This window comes from Myotis yumanensis, unplaced genomic scaffold (genome assembly GCF_028538775.1).
Source record: "Myotis yumanensis isolate MYYU_CA2020_CCGP unplaced genomic scaffold, mMyoYum1.0.hap1 SCAF_2, whole genome shotgun sequence".
NCBI lineage: Eukaryota > Metazoa > Chordata > Mammalia > Chiroptera > Vespertilionidae > Myotis > Myotis yumanensis.
In genome coordinates this window covers 50620715-50633997 of record NW_027223753.1, presented here as the reverse complement: position 1 = coordinate 50633997, position 13283 = coordinate 50620715, and the positions used below count along the sequence as shown (strand labels likewise).

Here is a 13283-nt window from a genome sequence, read left to right as displayed (position 1 = left end):
CAGGATTCTATCTCTACTCCCTACCCCAACCCACTCCATTCCCAAATAATTGATCACCCCCCTCTCCTCACTTAATCTATTCTAGCCATTCTAGTCTTTTTTTGTTGTTGTTAATCCTCACCCAAGGATATTTTCCATTGAGTTTTAGAGAGAGTGGGAGGGAGGGAGGGGGACAGAGACAGAGAAACATTGATGTGAGAGAGACACATCAATCGGTTGCCTCCTGCCCACACCCCAACCAGGACTAAGGATCAAGCCTGCAACCTTTGACCTGAATCGAACCCAGCACCCTTCAGTCTGTGAGCTGATGCTACCCACTAACCCAAACCAGCCAGGGCCATTCTAGTCTTCTTGATGTCCACATGTTATGCCTGCTCTCATCTTTGATGTTTGTACTTTTCCTGTACCCTCTTTCTAGAACAATCTTCCGCCCAGATATTTGCATGATTTCTTCTCTAGTTTTCTTTAAGTTTTTATTAAAATGTCACCTTCTGAGTGAAGCTTCTCTGGCCACCTATACTTAATTACACCACACACACACACACACACACACACACGCACACGCACACATGCATACACACATACACACACAGACACATTCTTCATACCCTTTTCTTTATATTTCTATATTTCTCCTTGGCATTTTCATTCTTTTAGTTTTGGTTTGTTGTGAAACCTGAAATCAAATAACTTTTTTTCTATTAATTCAATTTCAGGTAATACATCCAGATATTACCAACTCAGTATGTAAGTCAGGAAGATTCCAGTTTGAATTTGATTACTCTATATACAATTTATGTTTGTTATTTAGGTGATTCACAATCCCTATTCACAACTCAAGAATGTTCTCCTGGGTGTGCTCCATGATTACATAATCTCCTGTTTTTTTTTGTGAAGCCTTGATTTTAAATTTGTACTCTTATTTAATGTAGTCTACCCTGGTTCAATCAGGGAGTGTTTATTTTTTCTTTAATTTCTCTGGTAGAACTGTTGATAGAATCACCAAGGTACTTGACTACATTGAGATATGTGCCACTCTTAGAACAATTTATTTATAGAAAGGCAAACAGAGCTAATTAGTTTCATTCACAGTGCCCAGTTATGATACTGAAGTAATAAGAAATGGCAATGAGGGAAAAATTGCTTCCTTTGAAAACAAAGGCAAAGGTGACTTATTTTATTGCTACGAAAGGGAAAGTTTGAAAGCAAGACAGTAAGTTTCTTTATTCGTATGTGTGACATTGGAAATTGCTTTTACAACCCTAAGTAGACAGATGTTGCATTTATAAAAGTGGACACCCCAATGTGATCTTCCTGTGATAAAAAGCCTTCACAATTCTTTTCAGTGAGAAAATACATTTTTTTTGAATGATTCATCAAGGATTCCTTTCAAATTTCAGAGTTAGTGTAAATATAGTTTTATTTGTTTATTGGGCACAGTTTCAAATTTTGTACTTTTAATTTTCATGGAGAAACTTGTTTGGAAGTGTGTCTCAAAGTGAATTGAAATTGATTCCTCAAAAGATAGCTAATTACAGAATGACTGCTTTTCAGATAAAGTGTTTCCTCTACTTTAGAATTGGAGGAAATACTTTAATTTCCTATTTATGTAGGCATAATTCTGAAGATGAGAATTGGCTGAACTGTTCACTTTTATTTTATTTTATTTCTTTATTTCTTTTTTTTTCTTTACTGATTAAGGTATTACATATGTGTCCTTATGCCCCCAACCCCCCCCACTCATGCCCTCACCCCCCTGGTGTCTGTGTCCATTGGTTAGGCTTATATGCATGCATACAAGTCCTTTGATCTCTCCCCCTTACCCCCACCCTTCCCTACCTTCCCTCTGAGGTTTGACGGTCTGATTGATGCTTCTCTGTCTCTGGATCTGTTTTTGTTCATCAGTGTATGTTGTTCATTATATTCCAGAAATGAGTGAGATCATGTGATATTTATCTTTCTCTGACTGACTTATTTCACTTAGCATAATGCTCTCCAGTTCCATCCATGCTGTTGCAAATGGTAAGAATTCCTTCTTTTTTACTGCAGCATAGTATTACGTTGTGTAGATATACCACCGTTTTTTAATCCACTCATCTGCTGATGAGCACTTAGGCTGTTTCCAAATCTTAGCTATGGTGAATTGTGCTGCTATGAATATAGGGGTGCATATATTCTTTCTGCTTGGTGTTTCTAGTTTCTTGGGATATATTCCTAGAAGTGGGATCACTGGGTCAAATGGTTCACTTTTAAAATCAAATCATTCCTCATTCAAGTCATTGAGAAATATTTATCAAGCACCAGTTGGGAACCTGGTGCTCTGCTAGGAACAGGGAAAGCTTTCTGGAGAGAATGATACTGCAAGTGAGTTGGCAAAAATAAACATTTGTTTTACTTTAAATGTTTAAGCTATTGCCTTTCAGCTGTGGGCCCATTATATTCTGCTTGTAATTCCGAGATTAACATTTCTTTTTGGACAGGCAGCTCTGTGACAGGCACTGACAATTGGGTGTGCTGGAGAGAGACCGGGAGGCCAGAGGAAGAAGATGGGACTTGCTCCTTGTGTTACTTCCTTGTCATTTTAGCATCTCAACAGTAGCATCAATGGCAATAGTTCTCCTTGTAGCAACAATGAACCTCAGCAACAGCAATTTTCAATACAACTAGAACCAACCTTATCAGGCCCCCTAAGTGACACCACTACTACCTAGCTGGCTGGTGCCCTCTATAGATGTCTTAGTCCCAGCTTTAGGTTTTCCCAGTTCCCTACACTACCTTCTCCCATTTGTTTCCTAGAGATTTTAGCTACTTCCTAGAGCAGTGATGGCGAACCTTTTGAGCTTGGCGTGTCAGCATTTTGAAAAACCCTAACTTAACTCTGGTGCTGTGTCACATATAGAAATTTTTTGTTTATTTGCAACCACAGTAAAACAAAGATTTATATTTTTGATATGTATTTTATATATTTAAATGCTATTTAACAAAGAAAAATCAACCAAAAAAATGAGTTTGTGTGTCACCTCTGACACGCGTGTCAGAGGTTCTCCATCACTGTCCTAGAGTTATGTCTGTAACCCTTCAGTGCCTCCTTTTTACTCTTTTAGTTCTCTGATGCACAATTAGCCATTCTTTATGTGAAACTTTCTTTGTGAAATAATTGATATGGTTTCCACCTCCTGCCTGGACTTTGATACAGAAATTGATGCGCCTGTAATAATTTTAAAAATAAGCTTCATTTTTCAAAAAATTCTTGATATATTAATAACATTTGTCAGTGTCTATGATATATATCTACAATATGTGTCCTTGGACGTTTTACAAATGTAAGAAATGGAAGAGTTAGTGACTAAGATGTTTCAAATATATTCCTTAAAATTGGGGTAGCCAGTTATTTGATGACAAATTGTATTTTATTCCTATCTTCTTATAAACTTTACTTGAAGAATAACTGACAAAGTGTGATTAATAGGCGTGGGAAACCTATGCTGTAATCACTCATAAAGAAAATTACTGCATATGTAAATAAAGTGCTTGCCTCAGGTATACATGCATCCCAGGTAATTAAAAATGAGTCCACCCTGGGCAAACTAGGGAGCTGAAACCATCGGTAGCTACACTTTTTAGTAGAATGAGTTTAATTTTTAAATTAAATTCTTTAATTAAATTCAAATTAATTGTAGATACAAGTTAAAACATTAGCATAAGTATTAATTGTTTTAAATTCCTATGAAAGCACATTGGTAGTATTTGTATAGTCCAAGCAGATAATCTATGCAATTGTTGGTATTTCTTCTCAGAGTTTCTCCATTCTTTATTTATCTATTTGAATTTTTGTTGGACTCTATGAAATAAAGTGAAGAATGTCAACCAAAATGAATTCATTTTGAATACTAAGGTTAGAAATTCTTGCTTCTAGTGGTCTGTAGACTTACTGAGCATTTCCTGATGAGTTCTTTGAACTTTTAAATCCAATCCATCTTTGCATTGTGTTTTTTAAAAACTTAAAATTATTTATTTATTTATTGATTTCAGAAAGGAAGGAATAGGGAGAGAGTTATATAGAAACATCAATGATGAGAGAGAATCATTGATTGGCTGCCTCCTGCATGCTCCCCACTTGGGATTGAGCCTGCAACCTGGGCATGTGCCCGAGACCAGAATTGAACCCAGGTTCCTTCAGTCTGTAGGCTGAGACAAACCAGCCAAGGCTTAAATGTTTTTTTATCATGTGAAATAACTCTTTTTACTTTTTAAATATTTTTGTTGCTATCACTTAGGTATTTGTTTATTACAATTTATATTTTGTTTTTTTAATGCAGAATTTGAATGGCCTATAATTAAGAAATATCTGTCAGTAATTGGTACATTAAATAGTTCAAGGAGTTAAAATACTCTTAAAATGATCTCACCATTCTGCTTCAAATTCTGAGTATGTTTGGTAGAGAGGCCAAGATGCTTTCTTTAATGATACAAAATAAACCTTTAAAAATTATCACCTATTGGATTACTTTTTCAGAAAAAAAACCATAAATTAATTAATAAAATAGAATGTTAAGATCACATATCATACTCATATTCATATTTGATCCAAATTCCAGCAGGAAAGACAGACCATATAGGTAAAAGGCAACATTTGAGGAGGAGATAAGGACTGATAATTTTCCAAAACTGATGAGAAACATAAAATCATAGGTAGAGAAAGTACACAAGAATAATGTATACAAATCTCACATATGAGCAAGGATTTTTAAAAATCCTAGATAGGCTTGAACTGCATACTGTTTATATAGATGGTCATTATCGTTGTTATATCATAATCATGTTGGATCTATTTCAGAGATTCAAAGGTGGTCTTACATTAGAAACTGTCTCTATATAATTCACAGCATTAATAGATTCAAGGAGAAAAAATGTTATTACCTCGATAAACGTCAAAAAGCTTTTTATAGAGCTTGGCATCTCCTTATGATAAATTGTCTTAGTAATTTAGAAATAGGAAGGTAAATCCTGAAGCTAACCTAAACTAATAGTAAAGAATATTCTTAATAACAAAACATTAAGTAAATTTCCATTAAAATCAGGAATCAGACAATAACAATTACTTCTATTCAACTATTCACAGACTTTTGATTCACTACACAGAATAATCTAAAGAATCTAAGGCAATTACTCATGTTATTAGTAGAGTTTAATAGGTAGCTGGATATAAGCAAAAAACAAAAAATCAAATGGGTTACTGTACACCTGCAACAAAACAGTTGGAGACTATAACCTTTGAAAAGTATACTGATAACTACAACAAAAATATAGGTACTTAGGGCTAAACTAAAAATGTGTAAAACTTTTTTTGAAGAAACATTTGAAACTTAGCTGAAAGATTGAAATAGACAAACAAATTGAGATATGTCATGTTGGTTTTGAATGAAAATCAATATCTTAAAATTTTCCATTTTCAATCCAATCAAATTTGATTTATAGAATCTAATAGAATCAATGCATTTCTAATCAAATTACAAGAATTTTTTTTTGAAAAACTTGATAAACTAATTCTAAAATTCATATGAAAAACAAATGTCCAGACCAGTGCAGGGAGAGGAGCAGCGAGGTAGTGAGAGAGGCTGGGAGCTAAGAAGCTGGGGCTGAATTAGAGGGATGGTCAGTAGGGCTTCACATTGGTTCTGGATCCACCTACTGATCCCATCATCCTCCAGGCTCTGCTGCTCAGTCTGCTCTATATTCTTCTCATTCGTGGCGATTTGCTTTTCGGGGCTCCATTATTTCCTCCACCAGTTCAGGACAATAGGGACTCAGTTCATTGGATAGATCTCTATATACCTGAAATCTATACCTACCATAGGGTTTTTGGGCCCTGTGACAACTACTGAATCTGTTTTAGTGGTCCTCACCATTCTATGACTCTGGGGAGATCTGAATCATTATGTGATAGTACACAGAGGATTTTAAGGATTGATGTGATCCAATTCCACAAATCAACCTAATAGTGTCCCATCTCTGACCTGGCTCCAAATAATACACATTTGATCTCATTAAAAGAAAATGAGGGGGAGGGGCAGGAAGAAGACACTAGAAAAATATTAATTTTGATCATATAAGGAGATGAGGTTGTGGATGACTTTTACTACCATTTTATACTTTTTAAAAAACTTCTAAAATTTGAAAACTATTCATTTATTAATTTTATATTGAAAAAACAAAACAAAAAACAAGTCATGAAAGAAATAATTAGAAAACAACAACAATCACACAAACATTGCCCCGCTGACATGGCTCAGTGGTTGAGTATCAACCTATGAACCAGGAGGTCACTGCTTATTCCCAGTCAGGGTATATGCCCAGGTTGTGGGCTTGATCCCCAAGGTGAAGTATGTAGGAGGCAGCCGGTCAATGATTCTCTTTCATTATTGATGTTTCTATCTCTCTTCCTCTCCTTTCCTCTCTGAAATCAATAAAAATATATTAAAAAACCCACCAACATTAATAACCTATTATGTCCCTAGAAGTTTGCCCAGCATTTTTTGGTGGTTACTACTGTTAGAAACATAAAATAATACCTTCTGTTTAGAAATTTTCATTATAACAGGAGCATCCATTAATAGATATTTCAACTTTGAATCTCATTTGGGATATTTATATTGATTTTTAAGCAAGTAAATTTTTGTTCTTATTAGGCTTTCACATTCTAAGGCTTTTAAAAGTTACTTATTGTCATTTTTCTCTCCACATCGGTCTCATTACCATGTCACACAAATGAATCACCTAATAATAATCTCCTGGGTGTCAACATCTAGCTGTAGAATAGAATTTAATCCTCTTTCTTTCATATTACATTATTTCCAGAGGCCTCTTATCATAGAAAATTCTCTTATTTTTTCATTAAAGGTTGTATTGTCAGAGAAATAATAGTCCCACACATATGACTAATAAAAGCCAGACATTTGATTAAAAGTGAATAACATTAGGAATGTGAAGTTCCATAATTATACTTCCCCCACTCCTACAAATAACTGTGTATTATCACATTAAGTGCCCTGGGATAACTGAAAAAAAATTAAGAAGAGACTGCTTTGTGACCATTATGGAATATTGGGAGTTCAAAAGTAAAAAATAAATGTTTCTGCTCGGATGATTTCTTAGATACCATAAAGTGTAAGATAAAAAATATATATTTTAAATTTACTTTTAGTAGGTCTATTTTCAAAAAAATAAATATTCATCTCTGTTTCCAAATATCTCTCTCTCTATAAAAGCCTAATATGCAAAGTGTCCCCTCTGGAGTTCGACCTACCAGGACTTCACTCGCTCGCTCTGATGTGCGCTGACCACCAGGGGGTGGCGTGGAACAAAGGAAGGCCCCGGCTGGCAGCCAGCAGCTGCTAGGGACCCTACCCATACACGAATTTCATGCACTGAGCCTCTAGTAATAATAAAAGATTTATTCACAAACTATACAAATGAAAGGCTTGCAAAATGATACACCTGATGAAATTAAAATTCACTGACACACATATTAAGTGTTTATTATAGAGTATTATGCATGAAATTCTCTTAAAAAGCCTACAAAAGAGATGAGAGTGAGATCCTTGTTTTAGTAAAGAGGATGTTGATGAGAGAGAGTGAGCTACAAACCCAAAGGAACCCACCTAGCCGGAGATGGAGTTGAGAGTCAAATCTCAGTTGTCATGATCCACTGTCTATGGTTTCTCAACTACTAGGCCAAGCTACAGCTCTTCATAAAAGTATGGGCAGATCCCACCTTCCTAAGGACTAATTTTAAAGCTACCAGTATTAACTAGTTTTGCCACTATCTGTTATTGACCATCCAGGCTGCCCTATAACAATGTTGAGAGCTTGCAAAGCAGGACAAACTTGACAGTGAGATGCAGCAGGCAGTGGGAGGCTCTGCACTTTATTTGTCCTTGGCCTCTCTCAGGTTGCACATCATGTAGACACTTAGAGTCTATGTCTACTGGCTATGGGGCTGCTATAGGGGTTATGGTTGTTGAAGAACCCTCTCAACAGAAACCAGGAGATGAACTGCAAAGCCTGATGCTGGAAGGAAGACAGGGCAGAGACTCATGTATCTATAGCCAATGAGAGCTGAGTGGTGGCCGGTCCAGCAAGAGGGAGATATCTCCTGAGACCAAAGGGAGTATCGCCGGAGCCCAAAGAAGTGACGACTGGTTCAGAACTACAGATTTAACACGGGAGGCAGGCCCAGCTGCAGACAGCAGCCCAGAGCATGTGCTGCCAGCGTGCTTCTGAAAACCAGCCCAAGGCCAGGAGAGTCCCTTTCCTCAGGTCAGAGAGATGTGCACCCACCTTCCCACATATCCAATACCATCTTAAGGAGAAACGCAGGGGTGGTGAGAGGATACACGAGAGACAGAAATGCTATGCAAAGAAGATGAGCACAGTCTAGAGCAGTGGTCGGCAAACCGCAGCTCGCGAGCCACATGCGGCTCTTTGGCCCCTTGAGTGTGGCTCTTCCACAAAATACCACACGTGGGCGCGCACATACAGTGTGATTGAAACTTCATGGCCCATGCACAGAAGTCGGTATTTTGTGGAAGAGCCACATTCAATAGGCCAAAGAGCCGCATGTGGCTCTCGAGCCCAGTTTGCCGAGCCGCAGTTTGCCAACCACTGAGAGGAACCATGTAACCTTTAAAGAAGATTAAACTTTTAATCACACAAGAGTAAAAGTACTTTTTTACCTTCCACAAACAGCTAATCGACTGTGGGATAATGATCAGATCAGTTATGGTTAAAGAAAAAAAAAGTTAATTGTTTTGCTCATTCCACATGCAGTGTAATTTACACCGACACCCCTGTACATTAGATTTACTGAGAATCACATTTCCAGATCCGGCACCTATATTATCTCATTTAATTCTCACACAAGCCCTGTAAGGGAGGAATCATTATAATCTCCACTTTATAGAAGAGGAAAATGAGGCTTAGAGAGGTTCAGTAATTCACACATGGTCACATCGCTAGCAACATAGCTGGGAGAGGAAAGCCGATTACTTAACTGTTTTAACTTATAAATAATTAAAATACATTTTAGGTGAATTGGATTTTTGATATTTGAAGATGTTCAAGTGGAAGACTTCTGAAATAGAAAGCCGAGTGTGCTTGCAAAGGAGTATTTGCTTTCTAATTTGCATTTGAGACTTTAGTCTTCAGGCAAATTTTAAAGGACACTTAAGCCTGAAAGGAGAAATCCGAATTCTGTCATATTTGATCGTAGTGAGGCTGTAACATGCGTTCACTAGAAAGATACTTTCAGTACAATTAGAAATAGAAGACAATTGACGTCTCCTCTCCACTAAGAAGCCTCCAAGGCAGAAGTTTTCAAGGTTTAGTTAAGTCTTGGTTTAACTCCTGTTAAACCACATTAAAGCCATGTAAGTTGGTGACCGCTTTGAGCTCATTTCCATAAAGTTACCATGGCGACATGTCAAAGCGGGAGGAAATGAGATAACCTTTGTCACACATGGAACATGGTGCCTGCCACATAGCTGGTGCTCAAAACTGTCAAACTGCCTCTGCTTATCCCCCTTGTTGTAGTGCATCCTAATATTATCCAGTTCTCAGTGGCTCACTATAGAATCAAACAATTATTTTAATCCCCAGATTTTATTTTGTTTCTATATTTAGCAAATGCAAATGTACACTTGCTGATTTGATACCTGGAGCTACAAGGACAAAGAAAAAAAATCCCCTGGGGTGTATTTATCAAGTTTAGAAAATGTATTTGCTTACCAGCTCACTGAATTCATTATTTCCTAGGTCAAGTCTTTCCAGCTGGGCCAGTTTGTGCATTGACCTGTAACAGAGGGAGAAAAATACCATTGTGAGGCAAAGCATGACACATTACTCCAGAATATCTCACCCACCTCCCTGTTAGATTTCCCTGTTTGTACAGTGCACAGCAACAGGGGTGCTTTCCAACAAGAATTAAACTGCAAATAACAGTAACCTATGCAAACTGCCATCTGAAAACCTTTAGTAGTTTACCATGTTCCCAAATGCCAGTCTAGTTAGAGTACAGGGTTGGCTGCTTTATAAAAACCTGGGAAGCTTGTTAAAAATCTACACCAGTAGGAGGTATAGTTTTGAACAACTATATTTTTAAGTCACCACAGGTTTGGGAACCAATGATAGCTCAATTCCTAGCAGAGCATTCTAAAAAGCCGCAATATAGACACAATAGCACCATCAATCTTGTCATTTTCTACTTTCCTACATGAACTTCTGCTACAGACAAACGTTATATTCACTGTTTCCTAAACATATTGGATTGGATGCTCTGAATAATTGCAGAACCTTGGGCAAGAGATGCTGCCAAAGGTTAGAGATACCTTAGCACATGCTATATGCATCAGCGTATCTCAAACCACTCTCAAGTACAACATGCAACATAAGAAAAGATAGTGTATTTCTGAGTGTATTTACTTCTCCACTGACCAGAATGCTGTCCTTATATATGCTGACTACACAGTAATTCTGGAGACATCATTGACTCAAATCTCAGAAATTTTAGTGCCTTCATCTTTAGAATGGATATAGCAATTATCTTACGGGGCTCTTATGAGCATTAAAGGAAATACTAGTATAATCCAGACACTGTCAGGTACTCCAAAATGCAAATCTGTGTGTACCTTTTATTTACCCAGCAACTGTTATTGAAAGATCATGTACCAGACAATCTTCTGCGGTCTGGGTACAGCAGTGAATAAACGAGACAAAAACTCCTGCCCAAAAGGACTTTATATTGCAGTGGTGGGGGGCGGGGAGAGGGATTACAATTAATGTTAAGTAAAATAAAATAATATACTAGAATGTTATAAATGCTATGGAGAAAACTCAAATAGTCAAGGCACACAGGAAGAATTTACATGGAGAATTGCAATTTTTAATAGGGGGGTCAGGTAGGTATTACTCAAAAGGACAAAATTTGAGCCGAGGCTTAAAAGAAATGAAGGAGCATGCCAGTGCATCGACTCTAAAGCAGGGACATATTACTTGCTTGAAGACATCCCAGGAGAGTAGTGTGGCTGAGGCAGAGTGAGGGAGAGGGAAAGGGAGAGTAAGGAGATAATAATGATGAGTTAGATAGAAGCGCGTCTTCACAGCCCAATAGAAACATTGGCTTTGATTCTGAGTAAGATGGAGGGTCATTGAAAGGTTTTGATCAAAGGTAAGACTGAAGTGACTTGTTAAAAGATCATAGCTTATTTCAGAAACAGCAGGTAAGTAACAATAGTAAGAAATAATAAAAAATGAGACAAATAATAAGAAATCAGGAATAAAATGTAGGAAAGGGCTAGATCGTAAGGTCATACATGTCAGGCTAAGGAATTTGAGTTTTAGTTTAAAGGCAATAAAACCTTTAAAATTTAGAGAGCAAAGAGTTACCAGACTTGTATTTTATAAAACTCACTCCAGTAGCTTGGAATGGTGTGAATAATGGTGAGAGGATGTGCTAGCAAAGAGGCTAAATAAAAAATGGCCCTGAAAACCATGTGGTAATGACGATGACTGATTGGATGTGGGAGGTAAAAAAGAAGAAAAATTAAAGATAATTTCTTGATTGAGTAGCAGTTGTGGGAATATTGGAATGGAATAGATCTAAGGTGGAGATAGGTTAGATGTAGTGAATGCTATTTAAAATACTATAGTGACTTTGAAGTGAATGTGAGAGACCTTTATTAGGGAAAATGTGTGTGTGTGTGTGTGTGTGTGTGTGTGTGTGTGTGTGTGTGTGTGAAAAAGGGAGGGCGGGTATGAGGGAGGGAAGGAGAGAGAGAGAGAGAGAGAGAAAGAGAGGAAGAGAGAGAGAGAGAGAGAGAGAGAGAAAGAGGAAGAGAGAGAAAGAGGGAGGGAGAGAGAGAGAGAGAGAAAGGGAGAGAGAGAGAGAGAGAGAATAGAGAGAAAAGAGCTCAGATAAAAGTCTTGACTGGAAATAAATATTTAAAAAATAAGTGGAATATTTCTTGTCTACTCCACCTAAAAATTATATCTCCTTTTTTAAAATACACATACCATTTGCTTCCTTTTCCAGGGTTTATTTGACATTTACCACTTAATTTCTTGAATTATTAGTTTTTTCATGTGTACATGCCTCCTTTCTCCACCAGATCTTAAAATACGCTTTAAGATGTTCAGAGGGACTACCGGCCATTCAGCCATCCAGCCATCCAGAGGTTGTGCAACCTTGTGGGCAACATCTAAGAGAACATCTTCCTCGCCTCCTGCCAAATCTATGCCACTGAATAGATGCATGTAGTGGGAAAAGTGGCTGGGCCACATGAAGAGAAAATTAGATTTTCTTCTGAGCCTGGAAACATTAAAGAATGGCAAATTCTTGCAAATCTTGTTTCTAGCAACAAGCAAACAATGAGCATCAAGGCCTTGGGAATCAAGGAGAAGGATCCAGTGGCCAAGTGTGGCAAGTGAGTGAGAAATGAGCACAAGGGTAGCAGAGCCACCTGCATGTGACTTGACCCTGTGGCCTTAGGCAACAAATATTCTAGTGAGAACCACCATGACCTGAAGACCAGAGGCCCTTCCACAATTTTCTGGATTCTATGAACTTGGTGGTTCTCACGGTCTCCTAGGAGGATATCGTATAAATTTGAGAGCAGATTTTTTCCCCTAGTTCTAGTGATTGATGACCAAGACAAATGAATAAATGAGTTACACCTTGTACTTGGGTATCCTAAAGCAAATTGCATTAGTTAAAGGATTTACCTCTTTTCTGGGTTAAATATTAGTGACCTCTTACTCATCCATTGTGTGATAGGATTTTCAACCCTCTAAACACCTGATCATCTTAATTTAGACTTAGTAAAAATTCTCAGTGTTTCTCTTCCAAAACGAGACCACGTTCAAATCTGGCACTCCTGTTATTGTAAATAAAGAATTATGACCCAGCCAGCATGGCTCAGTGGTTGAGCCTTGACCCATGAACCAGGAGATCACTGTTCGATTCCAGGTCAGGGCACATGGCCAAGATTGGGGCATGATCCCCAGTAAGGGACATGCAGGAGGCAGCCAGCTGATCAATGATTCTTTCTCATCATTGATGTTTCTATCCCTCTCTCCCTCTCCCTTCCTCTCTGAAATCAATACAAATATATTAAAAAAAAAGAATTATGGAACACATCTAGGCTTATTTGTTAATATATTATTTGGGGCTATCTTGCCTGGCAACAACAGAATTGAGACACCATTTAAATCACAGAACCTCTGATGAC

General features: G+C 37.5%; 1 protein-coding gene across 9 annotated transcripts in view; it reads right to left on the bottom strand.

Moving 5' to 3' along the window:
• The window catches only part of LRRC7 (leucine rich repeat containing 7), a 493923-nt gene that overhangs the window by 179228 nt on the left and 301412 nt on the right, over positions 1-13283 (bottom strand). For all 9 annotated transcript variants that reach the window (XM_070405356.1, XM_070405358.1, XM_070405365.1 and 6 more), the window contains exon 8: positions 9787-9850. In XM_070405356.1, the coding sequence (XP_070261457.1) occupies positions 9787-9850 (64 nt within the window). The remainder of the gene's footprint in view (positions 1-9786; positions 9851-13283) is intronic.